The 25,900-nt window shown below is 47.6% G+C and overlaps 1 protein-coding gene across 1 annotated transcript; it reads right to left on the minus strand.

The window, feature by feature from the left end:
- Nucleotides 1-223: 223 nt before the first annotated feature.
- PPP2R2D (protein phosphatase 2 regulatory subunit Bdelta) lies at nucleotides 224-22,982 on the minus strand. Its single transcript, XM_081104583.1, has 10 exons — nucleotides 22,806-22,982; nucleotides 22,620-22,712; nucleotides 14,308-14,405; nucleotides 13,082-13,247; nucleotides 12,564-12,676; nucleotides 9,198-9,375; nucleotides 6,107-6,271; nucleotides 4,565-4,734; nucleotides 4,401-4,492; nucleotides 224-975 (listed from the first exon to the last, which is right to left on the minus strand). Exons 1-10 carry the CDS (start codon nucleotides 22,810-22,812, stop codon nucleotides 696-698), a joined length of 1,362 nt encoding a protein of 453 aa, XP_080960709.1. The 5' UTR covers nucleotides 22,813-22,982; the 3' UTR covers nucleotides 224-695.
- Between the last annotated feature and the right edge of the window lie 2,918 nt (nucleotides 22,983-25,900).

The following is a 25,900-nucleotide window of genomic DNA, read 5'->3' on the forward strand; positions in this document are numbered from 1 at the left end:
AATCTGCTTTCTCAGCGGTGAGTTACGGTGTCTCGGATCTTACCTGCTGTGTCAGAGGTAGTCTTTCTACAGAAACAAGCGAAGTTAGCAAGCTTGGGGACAGGCATGCTCAGAACTTCACAGGTCCTGCCACCTGCCAATGAAGGATAAGGTTCCAGGTTGTTCTGAAGCATGATTTGTACAACCTCATCATCTGTGATCAAAGAAAAAGGCAATACTTGGATTTGGATTAAAAACACTTTGTATAGTATGTTGCTTTTATTAGGTGGTTACACCAGAAGGTGTGATGGAAGATACAGGCATGTGGGAGGTCAAGCTGCCTGAGCATTTGGCCAGTGGCCCCCGGACGATTGGTACAGTAGCACGAGAGCCCTCATCAGATGGCAGGAGGACGAGAGAGTGATACGGGACAGGTTTTCTGTTGGGTGTTCATTTTTTGGTCTATAAACTGCAAAGGACGGCTCAGATTTAAATAAATACATTTATTGTAATGGCCTTTATTGAGCTCTGTCCATCAGTCTGCACCAAGTTCTTCGCTTGTGCAGCGAACCCCCACAGCCTCCCTGGCTGTGTGTATGCAGGCTCCAGTCTAGGAAGGAACAGGGCATGCACCCTGCGATCCACGGAGAGAACACCCCTTCCACAACAGAAACCACAGGCTTAGCTTTTCAGGATGAGATGCGTTCTCACACTTCCTAGTTGACTTTGTCCTGGAATATATACAGGTTATTGGTGGCAGCCACAGCAATAATGTTGTCGTTGGGGTGCCAAGCCGTGTGCAGGATCTTCTTATTGAAGTCCAGACTGTCCACACTGATCTCGTCCTTCTTCCTCTTCCCGCCTGGACACACTCTCCGAGGCTTCAAACTGGCTCGAGGCTTGCTGTTCTCTCTGGAAGCTTCCAGGGTCACGTCCCTCCTCGTGTTTCTGTCAAACATCCTGAAGAAGTTGTTGTAGGACCCTGTCATGATAGCACTGTTCAAACAGAAAGAGAAGCACGTGTAAGCCAGCAGGCACTTGACAAACCATGTGGTCACTGGTACTCCTGTACTACATAACAGGACAATTCTTAGAAACAAGACATGAAAAGGAATCATGGTCAGGAGAGAAATGCAGTGAGAATTTCTTACTGAACTTCATATATATAAAACACTTTCATAAAGTCATGTCAGTAAAAACAAGTATTACAGAACAAAAATGTAATGGGTTCATATTTTTTTATTACATGAATACATTTTTTTTAAAAAAAATATATTTTATTGATTTTTTACAGAGAGGAAGGGAGAGATAGAGAGTCAGAAACATCAATGAGAGAGAAACATTGACCAGCCGCCTCCTGCACATCCCCCACTGGGGATGTGCCCGCAACCCAGGTACATGCCCTTGACCGGAATCGATCCTGGGACCTTTCAGTCCGCAGGCCGACGCTCTATCCACTGAGCCAAACCGGTTTCGGCTACATTAATACATTTTTAAAAACTGTAAAAAGAACCCTACTACATATCATCTGTCCTGGTGATAACAGTGTAATTTATTTCCAAGGCTTAACTTCTGTATTGTATCAGTGATTTGAAGTTGATATCCATGTTCATATTCAATAGACATTTGTCTGGCTTGGCACAGTAGCTTCATTCACAGTTGATCAAAGAATGTGTTTTTAATTCATTAATTTCAAAAATATTTTTTACAAGAAGAGAAAGTCATTGGGAGGAGAGTGGGAGAGATTTAGAACCTCATTCATAATTAATTCCAGATGTTGCAATACTATTTCTTCAGGACTAATTCTAATAGCTTTCAGTAAATCATCATCATTATAACACATTTTTATTATACTGGTTAAAACTTCCAGTCTTTTTCGAGAAAAATGGCGGAACAACAGTGACAGTTGCCATGACTTCAGCCCTGGCTTCAGAAGGTGTCCAGTTCTGGATGAGATGTGTTCAGACAACACCGCTGATTTCTCCCAGCGGGACACGACCAGAATCCTGGCCATTTCTGCAGTCTTCTTCCTCCAACACCCACGTCCTCCTGTTTCCTCACTGCATGAGGAGCTACGATCTTTCAGTCACCCTGAGGGGGAAGCCTGGTGCTTCATTTACATGGTTCAAGGCTGATCCCAGCTGTAGGCAAATACTTGACTGTCTGATTAACCTTGTCTAGAACTTCACACCAGAATAAAAGATAAACTCAGGAGAAAAATTACTCCTAGCTAGCTGTACTTATTGCAACTGTGGGAACACTGCCAGATGTGGCATAAGTGGACTCCCAGCGGCGGCTGTCCGTTCTTTAGACAACCTAGAGCATGTGGCAGGGCTGCTCGGCTGCAAGGCCCGGGCCCTCCTCCCCTTCACCTTACCCTCAACAGAAGCTTCCATGCAAAAAGGCAGGGGAGTGTTCGCAAGAATGAAAGAACAAGTAAACATTACTGGAAAGCTTTTGGAAGTTCCTGGGGACAGGCAATTTAAATGAATTTTGTATGCATTCAGATATACCAAAAAGCATAAATATACAAGAATATGTGTGTACCCACAAGCCACCGCTGACAGTTAAATCCTGCTGTGTCTCCTGCGGCACAAGCACTCAAGGTCAGGGTGCACCACACTGTACATGTCTATATTCTGAAGAGTTACATGTTCTTAGACAAACACTGTCCTGCAATCCTAAATATCACACGTCATCAAACCATGCGTATCCTTGCAGCTTGCTGTCTGTGCTCAGCGCCTTCCTGAGACCATCTGTGGGGAACATGTGGTTTTACTCCATGCAGCAACTTCCAACCACTGCACTCATTATTTCTAGAAGCTCTGATTGATTCTTGTCCATATCTCCTAGGCCACTTTTGTCTTGTGCCTGTTCAGGTTTTGTTCCTTTAACCTGTGTTTCTGGCATTCATATTTTATATTCTGTAATGTCTGATTTCAATATCTGAATTCTCAGAGGCGAAGTTCTGTTGTCTCTACTGACTCCCGGTGGCATGGTAGTTTCCGCCGGTGAGCTCGTGTGAGCCCTGGGTGTACCTGCAGGGGCTCTCTGCCATGGGTGTGGGCACTCCTGCAAGTTCTCGGGGGGCTTGTCAAGATGTGGTTCTTGAGTGCTCTCCACTTGGCCCACTTCTAGGGTTGTATCTGCTGTGGTATAAGTGCAGGCTTGTTTACCACTTGCTATAAAAAGCTCAGTGTGTGCCGTCTGTGACACAGCCCCCCTGCTTGCATGGCATCTGCCTGGACCCCTCGTGTCACTCCTGTGGGACTGGGGGACCAAGGCCAACACAAAGCTCATGCTGCTTTGCTGTGCCATGAAGAACAAGTCCTGTCTCTGACCCAGGAATCTCACGACCTCAGCCAGCACCCATGAAACACTAAGCCTGACGGGTAAGTTGGGTACAAGCCCAGACTGGAAGCCAGTTTACTCCTGCAGACATGCAGAGCACCTCACCCTCAGCACAGGTCATGCAGCCAGTGCAGATACAAACTCTTCATCGCTGTGACAGAGGGCAGGTTCGTGGTCACAAATCCCAAGATTTTTATTGAATTCTCCTGAGACCCCATCTGAATGCAGACAGATACCTTTTCCATAACCCACGAGAACTCCCGTTTCAATGCCCTGTCTGCGTGGGCCCAAAGTGTGACTGTACCACCCCTGGGCTGTACAAGCTGAGGGGTCCTGGCTCCCTCATTTCTGGCCCCTGTGAGATCAACTGTGCACGTGAAGAAATGTGTGGTGTCATACCCAGCGTTCCTGCTGTTTGTGCTGAAGGGTTTTCCAGAATGCCCGCCAGTCCCTTACTGCCGGGAGCGCTATGTGACACAGTTCTATTAAAGATGATGCAAGATCATCTCCTGCTATCATCTGAAACAGAATTTTTTGATGATATTAAAGATTTAATTCTCAGCAATAGTATTATCATCTTTAAAGAATGCAAAAAAATAAACTATCGATGTAACAGAATTGTCACGTTATAAATTAAAGGAGGATTTCACCCTGGCCCCCTCTACTCTGTCCAAGTGTGACAACCAATAGCGCTGAGGGTGTTTTCTCCTGCTTCTCTCTGGAAGAGCAGGCCATTCCTATACTTACTAGTAAATGACCTCCCCCTTCCTTCCCACTCATTTTGGAGACAGAAAATAAGAAATTATCATTCACCAAGCATTTAAAAAACCATCAACATGAACCTAGTACTGTGCTGTCTAAATATGTAAGGAATTATGAGCAAGGGGAGAAATTGGCTGAGACATCCTGCCTTCCCCACCTCAAGACTGTCACCAAACAGATGGCCTGGAAAGCCAAGTCCATCAGCATCCTCCACGCAGCTTGCCATCTGTCTCTGGAAGTCACCTGTTGGCCTGAGGAGACCCATGGGAGACGAGCCTGGGCAGCGGTCAGTCTTGATGCAGGCTTACCTGTCTGGACCGTTCCAGCAGCACTCAAATTTGTCGAAGATGCAGTCATTTTCGTACAGAGAACACAGCTTGCTTCGAAGGTACTCGTGGACCTTAATGAGATCACAGGATGGTTAGAAAGTGTCATGTGTGAGATGTGGCGTGTCCTCGCACAGAGGCCTCACCTGGTGGGTCTCGACGGGCCGGCTTTCCATGTTCAGATCCCAGACCTTCACCGACAGGTAGTCTCGGGTCATCATGTACCGACCACTATGGCTGAATTTCACATCAGAGATGGAGGAAATTATTTCTGAGAAGAAAGACCTACTGCTGGGATCTTCAGGTTCTTCAAAAACTGAAAAACACAGTATTTTCGACTTCTGTTTAGAAACTGGACAAATCATTTTGAAGTCCCAGCAGGACCTAGGCCCTCCCTGACACTTCAGAAGGCTACTGCTCAAGCTTCTGATCCCAGGCACTTTCAGGTGTTCCACTTCTGTGCTTACGACGTTAGGCAGGCCTCTCAGTGCCAGAGAGTGACAAGGGGCAGCATCAGAAGCACGGGCCCCGATTCCACCCAGCTCCGGCCCAGCATGTCCATGCAGGAGGCCTCAACTGCTACCTGGAGAAGTTCCCCACGACATGCTGACTTGTGTCCTGGTTAAGGCCCTGGGCTGACTGGAGGCTGTTACTGCACAGACAGCTGCGTGTCCTTGTGGCAGGCCCTAGCAGACATGTCCAGCCTTGCCCCATCCCTACAACTGGAAGTTAAGAAATGGCATCACATGAGAACGCAGGTGCCATGCTCAGGGTGGCTGAGAAAGTGCCCCCACGTCTGCTGAAGGTTTGCCGTTCCAGCAGTTCAGACATCCTGTTTTCCCCACCTCAAGACTGACCATACCTCCACATGGTCCAAGTTTCAATAACCACCTACTACAAAGTTTGTTTTCACTACTCCATGGTCATGATGTACTGACAAAACTGGATCGCTACTTTCAGGAAGATCCTCATCTTCCTTGGCAAATCTTACTGTCTCCCAGTTCTGCTCTCTCGGCAGTGAGTCCCTGGTCTTTCACCCGTGTCGTCGTGGAGGCTACGCCTGCACCTGAGCCCTGGGCACTGCCATGCTTTTGGCTCAGCCAACTTTGGGCAAGGAGGTCGGCATGTTCTTTCATTTTAAGCTGCTTTACTTTTTTTTCGAACCTGTATGTTTGTTGGGGCTGTTTGGAACAGGACGGTTTTTACTGGGGCACACCTCAGGATCCTCCAGCAACGTCTCCATAACATACATCACATCCCCAAGACATGTAGGATGATTTTCTATAAAGATGGGCCTATTCTTTATGGATAAAAATAAAACGAACCCAGAACTTTCTTTACCTAGGAGAGTCAAGGCTTGGGATTGAAGTGCTAGACTTTCCTGAGAGACTGGCTGCCAGTCCAACACAGCTCACAGCTGAGAAGGGTCACAGGGCAAATGCATCCTGGAGGCCCAAGCCAGGTCCCTGTGACGATGCACTGAGACTGGGGGCAGAGCCAACCTACGGTGGCTCCAACATGAATGTCTCTGGGAAGCAGGACCTCTTGGCAATGGCCCATGACTGATGGAACCAAGGAGGCCACAAGTGGGCCCAAGCGTGGGGGCAGAAGGAAACCGTCAGCCTTTGCACACACTCCAGAGTCTGGACAGGATTTAAATGAGCCGTTTCCAACAGGCGGGCACTTACACTTAGAGTGTCGGTCGCATAGGGCCGAGGAGCGCATGTCACACAGCCGGATGGTCCCCTTGCTGCTGCTGTACACAAACACGTTGCACTGGTGTGGATGGAACTCTGCTGCGGTGATCACCTCCGTCAGCTCCTCCATGTTCGCGGGCTTAATGTCCACGATGTCTGGAAGCGCGGTTAAGGCAGAGCGCCTGGCGGTTTTAGTTAGTCCATGTCAAGCAAGGTTCTCCCCGCAGTGAGGTTTAAGAGGTTAGCTGTGAGGGAGCCCTTCAGTAAGAGGATCCACACTGATGCATTAAGCAGACTAGGATAATGGGCCTGACAGGGTTGGACACACGGACACACACACACACACTCTCTCTCTCTCTCACCAGTGCTGCTTTCCTCCTGTTGCTGCTTCAGATGTTTTATGAAGCCTTCATATAGATCACACAGATTTAATGACATAAATAAGAAAAGCAAGCAAGCACCCACCTGCACAAAAATCTCATGCTCTATCCATAAATAACCACACACACACATATACCACACACGGTATCTCCAAATTCCAAAAGATTCTGCTTTCCCGAGTATCTGACATCCAGAGCTTGTGCTAAACAGTCACCCAGGGTCACATAGTAGGTCGCCAAGTATAGCCATCACTGTAGTGAAAAAACAAGAGCAGAAACTGCCTCTCAGATGTGTCCTGCCACACTGAGAAAGCTGACACCTGGGTGACAGCATGGCAGTGACCCCAGGGGTGTGCCGGGAGGGGACCCAGGGAAGCTCCGGGCATGAGGCTGCGAATGCCAGAGAAGACTCCCAGCAGGCCCAGGGCAGCTGGAGTAAGAACCAGGGCCACAGATGAGAGCGCAAGGCCCAGCTCTCAGCTGGCCAGCTCAGAAGCAGGGAGCCCAAGGCACACTGAAGGGACAGTGGTCACCGGAGGAGCCCCAGGGCCGCTGTCAGAGTGCAGAAGGGGCAGGGACAGGGCACTGGGCAGGCGGCTGAGCATCTGGAGAAGCACATTAGCCCCTATTTCTATCATGTGAGCAGATCAAAACTATGTTTACAGTATTCATAGGGACAACTAAGTATAAGAAAGTATGTTTTATAATCTCTGTCACAGGAAAGGGTGTGTGAAGCATGATTATGGGACAACCATTGTTTAATAAGCAATGAAAGGTATGATTGTATAAACCTAGCTGATTTGGTTCAGTGGATAGAGCGTCGGCTTGCGGACTGAAGGGTCCTGAGTTCAATTCTAGTCAAGGGCACATGCCCCAGTTGCGGGCTCGATCCCCAGTAGGGGGCATGCAGGAGGCAGCCAATCAATGATTCTCTCTCATCATTGATGTTGTCCTTCCTCTCTGAAATCAATTAAAAAAATATATATATATGTAAAAGATATGATTGTATAAACAAACCCTTTGTGTATTAGAGTTCTCACAGATCATTAAGGGAAAACAGGAGCTTCCAAAAGGAGAAAAAATGACAAAGGACAGTAAAAAAATAAAAAAATGGATATTAAGTTAATAGAGATCTATGGCTCCAAAGACTGTTACATATAATACAGGAACACGTGTATAATTAGTCCTGCAATTTTAAGTCTGTACTCCTACTGACATGGAAAGATGGTCATATGTTAAGAAAAAAAATGAGGTTAGGTGGGGTGAGGCAGAAGAGAACAAAGGGAGGAATAAATGGTGATGTAAGGAGACTTGACTTGAGGTGATAAATACACAACCCACTATACAGATTATGTATTGTAGAACTATTTACCTAAAACCTATATACTTTTATTAACCAATGTGAACCTACTAAGTTCAAATAAAAAATAAACGAGGCTAATAGCCATTGCATCACTCTCTCTTAGTTTTTACAATAACCCCAAAAGGCACATTCTAGTCCCTCACCTTTACAGAGGAAGATGCCAAGGTCACTGAGCTGAACTTGGGCCTCCTGATCCTCCCGGGTGCTGGGAACTTTACTATCACTGTGTAGAGGACGAGCCTGGTGTTTTCAAAACATAAAAACTTGTGCACATGGGCGTAAAAAGCTTGGAAGGATATGCATCCAACTACTTACAATGGCATCTCTGGTGGGCTGGACTATGGGGGCAGAATCTTCCTTCCTATTGTTTCAATTCTATTCAGAAGAAGAATGATTAAAAATCTAAGGCTTTAGAGGAGAATAAAGAACAAGCGGGGCATGAGCATAAATATAAGTATCAACACTTGGGAAGTTTTGCCCAGTTGAAGGAAGAAGAGAGCAGGGGAGCCAGGCACACTGCTCCTTCCCTAGGTGGGGCGGGCCTCCTCTCGCTGCGGCACCAGCGAGACCTCCGCACGGTCTGTCAGTCAGCTTCATCAACCAGTCACCACATGAAAAAACCACCAACTCAAGTCAAGGACACAGCTCATAAAAACTAAGTGTGAAATGCTAGAATTTAAAGCCGTATACACTTCATTTCCTGAGATTTATGTGCGTAAAAGGCAGACAGGCACATGCCAAACCATGAGCCTCGGCACAGCAGTAGTCAAGACTGCTCTGGCTGGCCGGCCAGCCAACACTCCAAAATGTGGAAAAATGTGACTGAAGCTACTTGATTTCAGAGGGTCCTTATTTTCTGGGAAAATCATAACTTTTAAAATGTGTGATCAGACAATAAATTTAGATTTTCATCCTAAAAATAATAGCATATATCACTTAAAAGATGAATTTTTTACTATTCCTTAAATTGCATGTCTTCCACGATCAGTCACCTCTGGGGTTGGGTACTTAAATATCTTTCTAACCAAAGCCAGTATTTTCTATTAGCAAATTTAGTAACACCTCCCCTCCCCTCAAAAGCAACGCTGAACTTTCAAATACATACTACATAAAACTGCCTATGATTTAACCAGGAAGGCAATGGACTTGAGATCATGCCCAGCATAGGAAACTTTTCCCAAAGGTAGAAAACTGTTCCAATTCAAGGAACAGACCCTTTAAACCAGAGAACTTACACCCCTGGCTGCCAGGCAGCAAAGACTGGAGGGGGTATAGCGCTGAGAGCTCCCTATCAAAGAACAAGCCTAGGAAAGTGCGAGACCCGCCCGATGAAGGATACTAAAGCTTCTATCTGTGATCTCTAAATGCCACAGATTAATTCTCAGGTCATCTGCAGAAAGATACGTTTCATGATCACTGTTTACGGAAATGGAATTTATATGGTATGTGTGAGCATTTGCAAAAATTCGTCGTGGACTTGCTTCTACCATGAGGTCCATGGGTTTCAATATTGGGACCTAAAATGGGAAGAAAACAGGAATTCAAAACAAGACCACAGCAGCATATAATCAGAACACACAGCAGATAACAAAAGAGACGAATCTCCATTCACAGTTCAGTGACAGTTTTGTGCCATAACACCCTAAAAAGCAAGTGACAGGGCTATGGAAATAGGCTACAATATGGGAGGTTGTCTATTTCAAGCTGCTCCTCCTGGCTGCCACTACCAAGGCTGACACCTTCTTGTGGAAGAAAAAATTAAACTAGCACCTGAACAAACTGCCTTCAGGACTCTGATGCCTAATGATGTGGCTTCACTGTCCTGCCTGTCCCTGTGGCTATGGGAGGCTCAGCTGGACCCTCCGTGTCTGCTCCCCTGGGAGGGAGCTGGAGCATGGACCTTCCCTTCCCACCACTAGTGCCTGCTGCTCCACACACACAGCACAGCAGTGGCGGGGTGCAGGGCTGGAGGAGCACAGGAGGCGCCCTGGGAGCTGCTGTTTCTCAGTCGCACTGGCTGCTGCACTTGTGCTCCTGGGGCTGCTCAGCTACATGGCAGGGGCATTTTCTGGTGTACACATTATACTTCAATAAAAGGTTTTAAAAAGGGGGCACAGAAACCCTATCTCTTCCAGGGAAGAGGGGACCTACACCGAAATGGAAACAGCGGAGAGGTGTTCGCCAGGCGAAGGAAAAGAGGAAGGGCCACAGCCTGAAGGAGGGGCTCAGTCGTGGGTGACAGTGTCCACATGTGATAGGAAGAAAAAAGGACTGACATCTAGCAGAAAAGGAGCTTTATAATCCAAACAAAAATTAGTGATAGTATTTTTTGTTATTTTTGTAATTTAAAACCAAAAGGTAGTGCCTTAAAGGACAAGAAGGGAAATCTCTCATTTTAGTCGTCTCTGGCCAAAATTCTTTGGGAAATGTGCACAAAGAGACTTCCCTCACTTTTTTTTTTAATTGATTTTTTTAGAGAGAGGGATAGAAACATCAATAAGAGAGACCCATCATTGACTGGCTGCCTCCTGCATACCCCCCGCCAAGGGATCGAGCCTGCAACCCAGGCATGTGCCCTGACTAGGAATCAAACCGGTCATCTCTTGGTTCCTAGTTCGACTCAACCACTGAGCCACACTGACCGGGCGACTTCCCTCACTTTAAACCAGTTAAATGCTGACCACACACCTGCTTTCTCTAGAATGGGACATGTTAGCCCTATGTGGTTTGGGACAGGCCTGGCATACCCCTCCAATACATACATGTCTCATGTCTAGTAACCAAAACACAGGACAACTAAATACTTATAATAGAAGACACCTTCCTCTAATTAATGAGGCCTGTTTTCTAACACTAAAATAATTTAAGAGTAAAAGAAAATTTAGGAAAACCAATAGTTCTCACTCGTACCCAGTTAAGTTTAGACAACTTAAACATCCATGTGAATCTCTAGAGGCAGTTAGGGTGCACACACAGACCTGAATTCACAGGTGCGTCAATGTAGCTCCCCAGCCTGTGACCCCGTACCCGACCCTGCGATAAAGAAGAGCAGTTTATACAGAAACTGCTTTTCTCATATGCTTCACCAGCCAACAAATCCACCAGTTTTATTCAGGCCAAGCACATAAAAGCAGCCTTGAACAAACCAAGATTGAGCTTAATAAGACCTATAGCTTTTCCAAAACAGGCATGTGGGTGTCACATGTAGCAAGCAGGCATGGTCAGAAGGAGCTTGGGTACTGAGAAAGGGTAGTATGCTCAGGTGGGCGGCAGTGCTGGGGACAGGTTGGGGCAGGAGAAAGTGCACCCCACATGGTCCCATCCTGCTCCTCTCTATTACACTTGACAGTTTAAATGAGCAGCTCACAACAGTGACTGTACCTTAGTGTCACTGTCACAAACAGGGACCATCTACACTATCATGAACCACGGATCCAAAAGCAGAAGCACGGGCGTCAGAAATCACCAGCTGGATCACATCCTGGTTCAAATTAGGGTTCTGTAAACTCAATTTCAGCACATTACCCAGCTTTCCTGGTCTCAAACCCCCAGAAACAGGGCAACACTATCGACCTAAGAGGCCTTACGGTGACTGGCCCATCCTGCATGTCTCCTTGGCAAAACATCCCAGTTTTCCTAACTGCTGGCACTGCCTTTGCTGCTGGGCTGGGGCTCCGTCCTGTGCACCCATCACCCCAGCACTCCGCCTGCACCCAGTGCAGGAAAGCAGAGGAATGGCATTACACAGACAAGCACAGGGCCCAGCGTCACTACAGTGGGCCAAGTGGGGGAGTCCTGCATCAGTGTCCCTCTCTGCAGAGCCTCTGCTACAGCCTGAACGTGTGCGTACCAACCTTCGCCTGATAAACAAGTAAACACATTTAGAAACACGAGGCCGCTTTGTGTCGGGACCCTCTGCACCACCATGGGTGCCCATCTTCCTGTGCCGTCCTGTGCACAGTGGTACTTCCTGGTGTCATATGAGGCATGCCTGGCCATGACTCACGTGTTTACCTCCTTCACGTTTTGTCACATTTAAGATACTATCCATGGCATGCACCTCCCCCTCTCCCTCTCAGGCCAATTACAAGACACTGAGATTTTAAGTTTTACTCAATCTCATAGATGTTAAAAATGTGAAAAAACTTAGGTAACAGAACTGATGAAATACAGCCATTTCATTCTATACCCAGCGCACCAAAAAGCGAGTGGAGAATTCAACAATTAAAAAAGTAATGATGCTCATGGACAGGCAAGGATTCTGAAGCATTAGACCTGCCTCAGTTAACTCAGAGAAAATCCAACTAAACCCACCATAAATGCATCTTGGTGGCCTGTAGCTCATCTTTCAATCTGCAACCTGTGCTATGTCACCTTGGGAGGTGTTCTCAATTCCTCCTGGTCGTCAACCCGCTATGTGCTAATCTGAACCTGTACAGTGAAAGGCAGGGGATACACTTAGAAAGGCTGCTGTTGTGGAATTAAACCGGAGTCTGTTCTTCAGTATTACTGCATTTTCTGAAGCTAACGTGTGACTTTTGCTCTTGTGAAATATGAGAAATCCCATTTCTAACATGCATACATACAATGACTCTATTATATAAATAACTTTCTGAATCACTAAGGCAGATAATAGCTGACTTAGGCATTATTATTGATCAATTTATGAAAAATACTGATAGTTTAAAGAAAACGGAATGTATACCCGCAGTGCTGTAATTCTAAATGGGTCTCGAAGTCGTCCATCTTCATCTTTCAAGTTATAACCTTCTGCTCTTTTATCCCGTTCACTTATTTTCCATAATTTAATAGTTTTATCTGAAAATAAAAACCTCATTCTCCGTATTAAAAGAAAAAACCATATTATCATGCACCACTATTCGTTGGGTATTATACTAGAGAAGTGTGTATTTCCAATTATGGGTGGACATTGTTTCTTACATAAGTAGCGGTGTCAGAGCTGAAAACGGGGAGGGCACCACTGGCGCTTGGTCCACATGTGGAGCGTTTTCTTCTCCTTTTCTAAGGATGTGTTACTGGGAGAGTGTGTGTTTGCATTATTTGAATTTTCAACCTATCACTTGTTTCCTAGCTAATAATTACCCTCCCCACAAAGTTTAAAGCAGAAATAACTTCTATAATGGGTAAAAAACAAAACAAAAACAACCCACATATAGAAAATGAAATCCTAAATCAAATAGCCATTAAAAACAAAAGTCTTACCGTTTGTAGAGAGTAGAAAATGAGCAGCATTCTGTTGTGGTAACCACCTAATTTTATTAATTTTTTCCTCAATTTCTAGACTTTTCAAATAGTCAAATTCTGGTTCATGACTTTGAAAGGTACTGTAAACATTATATTCTCCCCTAGAATGAGGGTGGCTTTTATTCTGCAAGAAAATATAAAGCTGTTTTCATGAACAAGCACAGTGTAGGGGAAATGTTAGCATTACCAATTTGAACATCAAATGACCACACACATTTTTAAAAGTAAAACAAACAAAAAAACACCTGAGCCCCCCAAAATGTACAATAGATGACAGTCAAAATTAACCACCTTAGTAAAACAACAAGAAAGATGACCCCCAGTCCTTCTATTCTCCCTACTTCTACCAGGAGCCAGGGCCACACCATAGATGCCCCTTGGTGCCCCTGCCTGGTGATATGTACTACGGTACAGACCTCCACTGAAGAGAATAAGGGCTCGTTAGTCTCTATACTAAAGTTTTACCACAAAAACTTATAGAGGCTAGACTGGAATCTGGAGATGTACAAGTAACTGCCCGCTGATCTACCAGGAAACAGGAAGGCAAGGGAGCCTAGTCACGGTTTTCTCAGGGAAAAGCAAGACAGGCACTCTGCAGAGAGACCCCAGGCCGGGCTAGCACACCTGCATGGGGATCATTACGCTTGATCCTTTCTCGGTGCTCTCGGAGACTCTGATAAGCCCCCAGAACTCAGGGGGTGGGCAAGGCTGGGTTCCTTCCCATTCCCTCTCTCGCACAACTGAAAACAAGGTTTTTTTCTCCCTGGCTCCCCAGAAAGGGACACGACCTACAACCAGTGCTCATAAGTGAGACTCACTTGTGGGCCCCTCCCAGGTCTGTGTTCTGAAGATACCTTCCCTTCCTGCACTGACAATGCAGCCCTCAGGGGGTGAGGAGGCAGAGAGAACAAATGCCCCCCCTCCCCTCCCCCCAAGCAGGTCTCCTCAGCAGTAAGTACCCTGTACAGCCAGACCACAGGCTGGGGCTTGTGAAGTGATTTCACGGACAGCCCCTTGAATGAATTACAGAAGGCATGGGGACTTGACCAGGGATCAATGGCTGGATGGCAGTGAGCTGAAACACAACTCCCGGAGATAATTTTGGTAAGACGATTCTGCATGATTAAAGTGATATCAGAAGGGTTGACTGATTTCATCCGGTATGTGGACTGTAAGTTACTGACCTCTTGTTCCCGCTGAAAAATAACAACTCTGCCTCCCTTGTCTCCTGTTGCAAGAAGATCTCCAGAGTAATTAAATTCAACAGTTGAGATAATGTCAGCTGTCAATAAAATACAGAGGCAGTTTACCAGATTACAATTGTGGGAGAAATCACAGTGAGTATAAAAAAAATCAACAAAAAAGGTCAAAAGACAGATAAACATATATAAAACTTTCTCCCTGGATAAAGCCAAATTTTCCTAAGAAACTTTTAATTACCAACCAGCCACTACTCGGTTCTGGAACCAGAGCCAACAGCACATATGAAGTTAAGGTTTTGCCCAAGGGATAGAATACCTAGTCCCTGGTGCACCAGGATTTATCTAGACTGGGTTGTCTTATATAAGCATGTACGGTAGAAATTTAGAAAATTAATATTGAAAAGAAAAAAACTGGTTCAAAGAGACTGTTGCCTAATATATAATGCCTGCCTAATACTAACTTTTAAAATATATCTGATTGTTACATAATATTAACAGAAACGTCGTAAATTTTACGCAGTAACTTTTGTTGGTTTCTGTACGAAATGACATTATGGACAGTACAGGTTCTATTCCCTTGTCTGGATGAAGTCATTACTACTGACAATGATGACCCATTACCTAGTGAGACTATGTTGGTCAAAACCGAGACTTCTGACACTATCGACACAAAGACCCTGGACATCAGCTCCCCAGGGGCAAAGCCAAGTTTCACCGAGAGAACAAGGCCCCGTGCTGGAAGGAACCCCCCAACAGACTCTGGAGGAAACTGCTTTCTCCGCAGTCCTGCTTAAGTGCTGACTGAACTGCGACCAAGGTGTGGGTATGGTCTCCCAAGGGGCCACAATAGCTGGTTCTATGACCACAATGAGATTCAACCGTCTCAAATGCCTCAGAAAATCTCATCTCTCTGGCTGCTCTGAGAAAGGGCGGTTTTACTTCAAACTGTTCCTGCTGCTGGCCACCACCACCAAGGGCATATCCACCAGCAGATGCCAGTGACTGCTTGGGCTGCAGGACTACTGAAGTTGGGAGTGCTTAAAGACATACTGCTGAATGGCTGTCATACATGACATCTGCATCAGAAACAGACCCCAATGTTGAAACCACTTGAAGACTGCCCCTCCAAAGTGGCCACAATTTAATACAATTCTTAAAGGTATGCACAAATATTTTCATCAAAGAATTATAACAGATGATTTCTTATTGCATTGGCACTGTTTACTGACTTATAAAAACATACTGAGTTCTATTGCCTGGGATTTCGTTTTTCTTTAAAAAAAATCTTCAGTTAGACTTGGGAAAAGGACTAGGCTTCTTGTTTGAAGTGTCAATTTTTAAACTAAATTATTCGAAATAACCTAATTTGCTTAAATGAAACTGAAATATTCTGTATTGGACTAAAGGGGACTGAATTATTCTGTACTGGACTAAAAGAGACTACATCTATGCTATTTATACCCAGGAGGTGTATCATGTAATTAATGGTATTCTAGCCTTGTCAGTGATTTTCAAACTTAATAAAAATGGACTAAATCTTTTATTTTTTAAATTGATTTTGAGAAAGTCCTAACCAGTTTGGCTCAGTGGATAGAGCGGTGGCCTGTGGACTAAAGGGTCCCAGGTTCGATTCTGGTCAAAGGCATGTACTTTGGTTGCCGGCACATCCCCAGTAGGGTGGTGTGCAGAGGCATCTGATCAATGTTTTTCTCATTGATGTTTCTAACTCTCTATCCCTCTCCCTTCCTCTCTGTAAAAAAACTCAGTAAAATATATTTTTTAAAAATTTGATTTTGAGAGAGAAACAGCCATGTGAGAGTGATATATCCATCAACTGGCTGCCTCCTGTACGCCCCCTACCAGAGATGAGCCCCAAACTAGGCATATGCCCTGACTCGGAATCGAACCAGCAACCTTTGGGTACACAGGCCAATGCCCAACCAACTGAACCACATCGGCTAGTCCTGGACTGAATCTTTTAAATCTCCCATTACTGTCAGTGGTGAGAAATCATTTTCATTAAGCTACATAAAAATGTATAAACCTAAAATTAGAAATACTGTAGTTTAGAAGAGCTCTAAAATAAAAATATTCAAACTAAATACTAAGAAAAAAACCCCAATAAAATTTAAATCACCAACATTAATTTAACCTGATGAATACTTTACAAGACCAGAGTCACACTAAGTACGACACTGACTGAGGGCACCAAGCGAGGCAGTTTGAAACTACTGTGTACTGCACGATGACTCAATTCTGTTTTCTGTCTGAGCGGCCAGGAGCCCCAAGCACAGCACAGCTGGCACCCCTGACCATGATCTGTGTGGCAATGGACCTGTTCGCACGGCAAGAGCAAGGCTCCTCTCTGATGTGCAAGCAGTGAGGGATGCCGGGCCGATGCAGGCTTACTAGTGTGTACATCACCCTCACACCATGGATAATGCTCAGCAGCCCCTGAGCACCCACCGCAGATTCTGAGTCAGTGTGGCGGGCCACGGGCAGCTGCTCATCTCCTTTCCCTCCCAACCTCAGCAAGGGGCAGAAGGAAACTACAGGAGCCAGGGCCTCAACAAGGTCTCAACTAGGAGATGGCTGCAAGTCTGTGCAGAACTGCTGGCCCCCAAGCTTTCCCCATTCTGACAGGTGGGAGCACACAGCTACTCCCACTCCTGTGTCCCAAATGCTGGCTGCCAGGAATGAATCATTCCCACCATCCTCAGGGTTCCTTTCGGAAATGATAAAGCCCGGGAGAGAAGGCATCAAGGGTCAAACACACTACGTCCTTAAAGAAATGACCCACCACAGGGCAGCCCTCAGCTGAAAAGCCCACCTGCACACACAAGTGTCCAAAGCGGTTCCACCTGAAACATGAACCCACAGCTCAGGACTGGCACACATGTAAGAGGAAATCCATAACAAAGAAGGAATTTGGAGGAAAGAGCAACAGACCAACTATGGTGGTTCAGACTTTGGTATTTGGCAGCATTATTTTTGAAAATTTCTCACTTCATGGAAAACAATGAAGTGAGCCTCTCACTTCATGGAAACCAGTTAATTGACAGTGTTTATTGCCAACTAAAGGCATGGTGCACGACATTCGAGCGGGGGGTGGGGGGTGGGGGTGGGGTGTCCCTCAGCCCCGCCTGTGCCCTCTCGCAGCCTAGGACCCCTCAGGGGATGTCCGCCTGCCAGCTTAGGCCCGCTCCCCCCCCCCTCCGCCCCCCGCAGGTGGACATCTCCCGAGGGGTCCTTAGTGCTGCTGCTGCGCTCACCAGCCATAAGCCAGGCTCCTGCTCCTTAGCGCTGCCTCGGAGGTGGGAGAGGCTCCCGCCATCACCGCTGCACTCGCCAGAGGTCAGCCCACCTTCTGGCTGAGCAGCGCTCCCCATGGGAGCACACTGACCACCAGGGGGCAGCTCCTGCACTGAGCGTCTGCCCCTGGTGGTCAGTGTGCGTGATAGTGACTGGTCGTTCTGCTGTTTGGTCAATTTGCATATTAGGGTTTTATTATATAGGATAAAATCCAAGCTTTCAATAGAAAATTAGAATTTTAGAAAACTTATATCAATTACTATTAATTTGACAGCCTCCACTGTAAGATTTTTCTGATGAGGTCAGTGGTGATATTAACAAGTGTGATTTTCTTTGAGCTTGTATAATGAAATGCATCATTTATATAACCTGAACAATTCAATGCACAAATATTTTCCGATGACCCAGGTGTGATGTTAGCAAACCACACGCATGAGTAAGAGATTTATTCAAAGTACAAGACAGAACTATGGATTTCGATGTAATGGAATAAAAAGTTTCAGGCTTCAAAGCATAACTAAACTTGAGGAAAGCATCACCCCTTCAGTTTCATTGTACTATTAAAGAATAGCCGCAACTATATGAGAAGGCTATTCCGTCACTCCTTCCTTTTCTAACTATGTGTAAGCTGAGGCCAAATTTTCTTCATATCCTATATAAAAAAAGCCTAATATGCTAAGTGTCCAGTTGTCCATTCAACCAATCAAAGCGTAATATGCTAATGATATGCTAACGCCGCTCAACTGCTTGCTATGATGTGCACTGACCACCAGGGGACAGATACTCTGACTGGTAGGTGAGCCTGCTGCTGGGGTCCAGCCAATTGGGACTGAGGAAGATGGGCCAGACACGCCCTGGAGCCCTCCTGCAGTCTCTCCCTGACTGGCCAACCTCCTGCGTCCCTCTCCGGCCCTGACCATGCACCAGTGGGGTCCCTAGCCTGCACCCTCTCGCAATCCAGGACTTCTCGGGGGATGTCAGAGAGTGGGTTTTGGCCCAATCCCACAGGCCAGACCTAGGGACCCCACTGGTGCACGAATTAGTGCACCGGGCTCAAGTATTTCAGTAAGACCACTGCAACAGGTTAATTGCAGAAGCAAATCTGAAAATCCAGCTATCTTCGACTAAGCCATATACTTACAGTTTGCAAAAAGTATATACCATTCTCCTCACTAAATCTGTTTTTCATTTAAAATGTCATGTTAACATGTAATAGATTATTTTAAAGTGAAATAATGAAAATATTTTAAATTGTTCTGTTTTAACTTTAAATATAACAAATCTTGATACATATAACCCACAAGAACGAAAGCTCTCGCGTCCTCCTGGAACCAAAGGCTCCAAGAACCACTGGTTTAGCACAGGGCTGGCCAACTCAAGGGCACAATCTGACCCCCGCTGCTTTGTTAATAATGGTACTGGCCCACCATGACACCCATTCCTAAGTGGGTTCTTCCCTGCTTTCTTGCTACAAAAGCAGAGTTGAGCTTAGTAGTTGCAACAGAAACAGTGTGGTCTGCAAAGTAGAAAATATCTACGGGATGCCTTTACAAACAAGTCGGCAGACCTCTGATTTAGAGCGGGCCCACATTTCCAGCCTTTATTATTGCAGTACGTTTCTAATTGGTACTTCTGCCTCCGTTCTTACCCCAGAACCTCCATTCTCCAAAGGCCAGAGTGATCTTCCTAAAAAACATAGTCAGTGTCACTCCTCTGCTTACCGTTGCAATCACTTCAAAGCACAATTCTAAGTCCTCAGCATGGCATTCAAGGTTTTCATTCATCACCCTTTGGACCCTGCCAACCACACTGGTTTCCCAGAAAGCACCACATTCTCTCCAATCTCCCTCCATCGGGAACATTCTTCTCCTTCCTCCCTCTTCCTACACACAGCCTCACTTCTCCCCTTCACTACCCATACAAGTCTCTGTACTGGGCACGTCTATCATGTTTTCTCGAAATGCCCTGCTCTCAGAATGACGCAATGACCCATCTGCTTCAGTCTGCCTAAGCCAGGGGTCCTCAAACTACGGCCGCGGGCCACATGCAAATACAAATATTGTATTTGTTCCCGTTTTGTTTTTTTACTTCAAAATAAGATATGTGCAGTGTGCACATAGGAATTTGTTCATAGTTTTTTTTTAAACTATAGTCCGGCCCTCCAACGGTCTGAGGGACAGTGAACCGGCGCCCTGTTTAAAAAGTTTGAGGACCCCTGGCCTAAGCAGAGGGCTTTGTGAGGCAGGAACTGGGTTTCTCTATTCCAACACCCAGCACCAGCAGCCCTTCAGGACACTGTTCTGACCTTTTAAAATGAACTCAGCTGGAAACTAGCCCCCAATACCCTTCATTTTCTTAAGTTGGCTCCTTGGAGAAACAAAGAGTAAGTTATTCTCCTATGCAAGACACCAGCTTTTAACAGTTACCAGGTACTGTGCTGCCTGTTTGCTAGAGAGTCCCTGCATTACCTGGAATCTTCCCAACAATCCTGCAAAGTCACAAGGAACAGTGCCCATTTCACAGACCTGACAATGGCAGGCATACACCAAACCCAGAACTTCCCATGAAAACAATCTCAGCCACTTCATCTCCCAGTGCAGGGGAAAGTGGATAGTTGAAGGTTACAGTCGAACTTCTCAAAGCAGAGCTCAGACCAGAACAAAACTTTCAAGAACAAAGGCCTTATGAGCCACAAATCTAAACAAATTTACTACTCAAGTCCCCCGTCCAAGCAACCAGGGTACACATCTCCTTAAAGGACCCACCTGCTGTTAGCACTTGGCGACATTTCTTCCTCAAGGATGTTTGGGTACAACCAGTTTCTTTCTTTCTTTTTTTTTTTTTTTTAAATATATATTTATTGATTTCAGAGAGGAAGGGAGAAAGAGATAGAAACGTCAATGACGAAAAAGAGAATCACTGGTTGGCTGCCTCCTGCACGCCCCCTACTGGGGATCCAGCCGGCAACCGGATCATGTGCCCTTTTGCAGGAATCAAACCTGGGACCCTTGGGTCCGCAGGCCCATGCTCTGTCCATTGAGCCAAACCAGCTAGGGCTACAACCAGCTTCTTGACCATCTTTATTCTAATTGCTTAACAATCACTAGTTGCTAACAATTACATTTTCCTTATTACCGACTTCTATTGTAATAAAACAATTCAAATGAAACTATCACAACTACGATGAAGAGTTATAAATGCGTTAACCCTGATAGATTACTAAGGCTGAAGCATATGTGGACTAAGATAGAAAGCCTGAATACACACAATAAAAAACAAACAAACCAACAACGTGGGTAATGACTACAAAGCTTTTTATCACCAAAAAAGATAACCCGAAATACCAAGCTTTGAGATGTGTTCAACATTTTACTTCAAACTGCAAAAATTTCCAATCAGTTTAATTCAAAGAACAAAATATTTCTGCCAAGGGTTTTTAAAAGACAGCATATTTTCAAACTATAACATCGTAGTACTAGTAAAACACGTCATTCGTTAGATTTAAAGTTTATTCAGCTTGTCAACAATGACTTCCTTAAGGAAAAAACAAAACAGAAATTAATAGAGGCATTGAGCCCTTCCACCTCGCTACCTCTCCAGCGGTTCTCAACCTGTGGGTCGCGACCCCTTTGACGGTGGAACGACCCTTTCCCAGGGGTCGCCTAAGACCATCCTGAATATCAGATATTTACATTACGGCCCTAACCGGTTTGGCTCAGTGGATGGAGCGTCGGCCTGCGGACTGAAGGGTCCCAGGTTCGATTCCGGTCAAGGGCATGTGCCTTGGTTGCGGGCACATCCCCAGTAGGAGGTGTGCAGGAGGCAGCTGATCGATGTTTCTCTCTCATCGATGTTTCTAACTCTCTGTCCCTCTCCCTTCCTCTCTGTAAAAAAATCAACAAGATATATTAAAAAAAAAATAAAAAGATAAAATCAGATATTTACATTACGATTCATAACGGTAGCAACATTACAGTGATGAAGTAGCAACGATAATAATTTTATGGTTGGGTCACAACATGAGGAACTGTATTTCAAGGGCCAGAAGGCTGAGAACCACTGCGTCTAAACAAACAGGGTTTGCTTCGCTCCTGATAGAAATTTCGAGGAAGTTAAACTGTCACCCACTGGGCTCACGCAAAATGAACAAAAGTAACGTATCCTAAGTGAACAGAAGAGAAACAGAACCACACTGCTGCGGTTCTATAAAATCGCCTAGTTTCCACCTCAAACTCTATGCCTCTATCTTCAGACTTCTCGGAGCAGGGCTTAGCCTAACAATCCGCGCCAAAGGTCTCCGGACCAGGAAGGTCACCGGCGGGGCCACGGAGGAGGAGAGGGGGCCAGGCACTGGCCAGAGGCTGTCCGTTTCTTGGGGCAAAAGAGCGGTCTTTTGTGTCAAGGCAGAAAGTGACCGTGTGGCTCTGACGAAACTCCCGCGTCTCTGCCGCGCGGCTGGGTGGGCAGCCCGGAGCCTGGTGCGCTGGCTCCTTCGGGGCTACGGTGCCGAAAAGAGCCGCCAGGTCCGAGCAAGGGCTTGGCAACGCGCCCCTGGACAGGCAGGAACTGACCACCAGATCCCGACCCGTCTTTAAAGGTGGACACCGCGGCCAACGGCGGCCCAGACCCCCGGCGGAACAGGCGGCCCGGATCGAGGGCTCCGGCCGCCGTCCCGCCCGGCCCAGCGCGGCCCGTACCCACTGCAGAGGAGCAGTCGCCCCCGTTTGGTTTCCCGAGCCCCCCGTTTCTGCAAAGACTTCCAGGTCCGAGTTGCCGGCGGCAGCCCGTGCGGTGGGGAGAGCCCGGAACCCGCGCGGAAGACCGAGTTGCGAGCAGGCGCCGTGACCTTGGGCTCCCCGCACAGCTCGCGGGCCGGCTGCAGTCTGCGGACCGGACCTCGGCGCGCACGCTCCCGGCGGGGCCTCGACACCAGGTCCCGAGGGCTGGCGCGGGGAGGGGCACGGGGGAGGGCGAGGCCTTACCTTCCGCCACGTCCTCGTCGATGGCCCCCTTGACCTGCGAGAAACACCACTGCAAGTCGTTGCCGCTCGCGGGGCAGCCGCCGCCTCCGGCTCCTGCGGACACACCGGGCACGTCAGGCCGCGCGGCCCCGCCCGCGCCCCCCGCCACGCCACACGCCCCGCGACCCCGCCCGCGCGGGCCCTCACCTGCCATGGCCGTCCGGCCGGCGGGCGCGCGCGGGCGGGCGAGCGCCGAGGCGGCGGCGGACGAAGGAGGCGGCCGCCACGCAGCTGCCGCCCCAGCACCTCAGCCGGGCCGCCACCGCCGCCGCCGCCGCCGCCGCCGGGGAGGGATTTTTTTCCCCCCTTTTCAAAATGGCGCCCAATGTCCGTCGCCCAGGTCAATGACGTCATCCCCCTCCGCCTCCTCCGCGGGCGGGGGCGGGGCCGCCGGGAGCTCCCCCGCGCCGGGCGGGGCGGGGCTTGAGGCCGCGGGGGCTGTCGGGGGCTGCAGGGCAGCGCCGACTGCGCCGGCGCGAGCTTCCTCGTGCTGCGCCCAGGTTTCGGAAGGGGGCGCTACAGGGCGGCCATGGAAGCCACGGCCAATGGGCTGTGAGCTCAGGCCCCGGCGGTTCCTTGAAGACCAGACGCCGGGCACTCTCCCGTCGCACGCCTTCCCGGGGTTACGACACCGCTCTAGGAGGCCCCGCCCCTCCCAGCGTCTCCGCCAATGGGAGCGCGCTCCGAGGGAGTGGGCGGAGCCCGGGGTCCGGGCCGCACCTGGAGCGCGCCGCACGTGAGTCTGTCCTCCCGGCCTCCCTGCCCACCCCCGTGCGGGGCCGCGTCGCTTTTCGACACAGCGCGAGCCCGCGAAGTCTGTCCGTCCTTGGTGGCAACCTGGAGAGACTAGGTGAGCTCACCCCGGAGGGACGGCAGGTGGGAAAGGGGACCGAGAACAGAACCCGAAGGAGAGGGGCGTGGCGAGGGTGAGGTGGACCCCGGAGTCTGCGGGATGCGCGCCGGCAGGGACCGCTGGTGGTAGCAGGTGGGATGGCGGTTCCGACCTGGACCGGAGCAGCCTGCAGTGGACGCTGCAGACCTGTTTGCAGCGCGTTTAAGAGAAAGCGAGGAGCATTGCAGGCAGTGAGTTGCCACTTGACTGTGATGCGAGCAGAGGAAGGGGCGGCATCTGCTTTTCTCACCTGGAGGTTTAGCCGGTCCCCCCCCCCCCCCCCAGCAGTTGAAAAGAGTGGGTTACGCATCAGACTCTCTCGTATGCAAACGCTTTAGTGTGTGTTCAAGATGCCTTTTGACGTGATGGCAAGATAATTAACTTTTAGCTTAGACTGTAGTCTTTCCTTAATTAGCTACTATTAAGTTAAAATAAAAAAACGAGAAAAGTAACATCTTTGAACATAGAGAGCTGCCTTCCTTTATACCTTAAAAATGTGAAAGAAATCAGTTCTTCCTTGCATATCTTTAAAAAATTATTTGATTTACTTAGATGTCACTGACTAAACACCACTTAAAATGCCAACTGTGGGTTGTTTTCAAGTTTATTTTAGTAGCTAGCTCAGAGTTGTCATAGGTGTACCCTACCTATAGATGTAGAGAGATGTATGTAGCTAGTTATATATCATATAGAGTAATTTTAATAGGTTGAGTGTCATTGGTTGAGTGTCGACCCATGAACCAGGAGGTCACGGTTCGATTCCTGATCAAGGGCACATGCCCCGGTTACGGGCTCGATCCCCAATAGGGGTGGTGCAGGAGGCAGCCGATCGATGACTCTCATCAATGATGTTTCTATCGCTCCCTCTCCCTTTCTCTCTGAAATCAATAAAAATATATTAAAAAAGAACTTTTCTGTGCTCCATCAATTCATCTCTTCTACCCCCACCCCCTGGCCACCAAGGATCTTTTTACTGTCGTCTCCAGCATGTCATAGAGTTGGCTTCTTTCACTTAGTAATATGCATTTAAGGTTTCTCCATCACTTTTTATGGCTTGATAAGAAAGTTCTTGCCCCGCCGGTGTCTCTCAGTGGTTGAGCATCACCCCATGAACCAGGAGGTCACAGTTGGATTCCCTGTCAGGACACATGCCCGGGTTGGGGGCTCTATCCCCAGTGTGGAGCGTGCAGGAGGCAGCTGATTGATGATTCTCCCTCATCACTGATGTTCCTGTCTCTCCCTCTCCCTTCCTCTCTAAAATCAATAAAATATATATTAACACACACGCACACACACACAACAAAGGATGATATTACATGATGTGGTCAAAGGGACTTTGACTATAATTAGGGTTACAGACTTTTACAGAGGGAGATTATCCGGGATTATGTGTACGTGCCAGTCTAATTACACGAGCACTTGAAAAGCAGCATTTTCTCCAGCTGTACAGAGAGATGCAGCGTGGGTGAGGGGCGTGACCTGCTGTGGGTGGAGGGGCCACAGGGAAAGCATGAGAAGGGACGTGGACAGCCTCTAGGAGCAAAGCCCAGCCTTGGCTGAGAGCCGGCCAGAAATGGGACCCTAGTCCTACGGCGACCCACCGGAACGGAATTCAGCTGAGAGCTTGGATGTAGGCTTGTTCTCGGAGCCTCCAGAAAGCTGCGCAGCCCTGCTGACAGGTACCATGATTTCAGCCTAGGCCGATCGCCAGGTGAGCCATCCTGAGCCCATCCCAACCTCCAGAACTGTGAGAACAGATGGGCCTTGTCTGAAGCCATTATGTTGTGGCAATTCTTAGGGCAGCAGAAGAAAACGAATACAGTGTGTATGTGTGCAATAAACGGACTTGTATCCACTCATCCGTCTTGCTGTCTTTGCTGTGTGCATCTAGACCAGCCGTGGGCAAACTACGGGCCGCAGGCCGGATCCGGCCCGTTTGAAATGAATAAAACTATTGGAAAAAAAAGACCGTACCCTTTTATGTAATGATGTTTACTTTGAATTTATATTAGTTCACACAAACACTCCATCCATGCTTTTGTTCCGGCCCTCTGGTTCAGTTTAAGAACCCATTGTGGCCCTCGAGTCAAAAAGTTTGCCCACCCCTGTTCTAGGCACTTGGTTCAACGTTGGCGCGCTGGCTGTGTGTGAGCAGCTGAGGACACACCGTGCCTGTGCCCAGCAGAAGGGCACCTCTCGGGGGCTGGCAGGTCCAAGCGTGCAGAGCCGGCCTCTACTCTCAGCGGCACCACGAATGCTCTCGGAGAGTCCGGAGCCGCCCTGAGCACTTCACATGCGTATCATCTAATGCTCACAAGACCTACCATCTGCTCATTTTCGGATGAGGAAA

This window comes from Myotis nattereri (assembly GCF_964212035.1).
Source record: "Myotis nattereri genome assembly, chromosome: 13".
In the NCBI taxonomy this organism is placed as follows: Eukaryota; Metazoa; Chordata; class Mammalia; order Chiroptera; family Vespertilionidae; genus Myotis; species Myotis nattereri.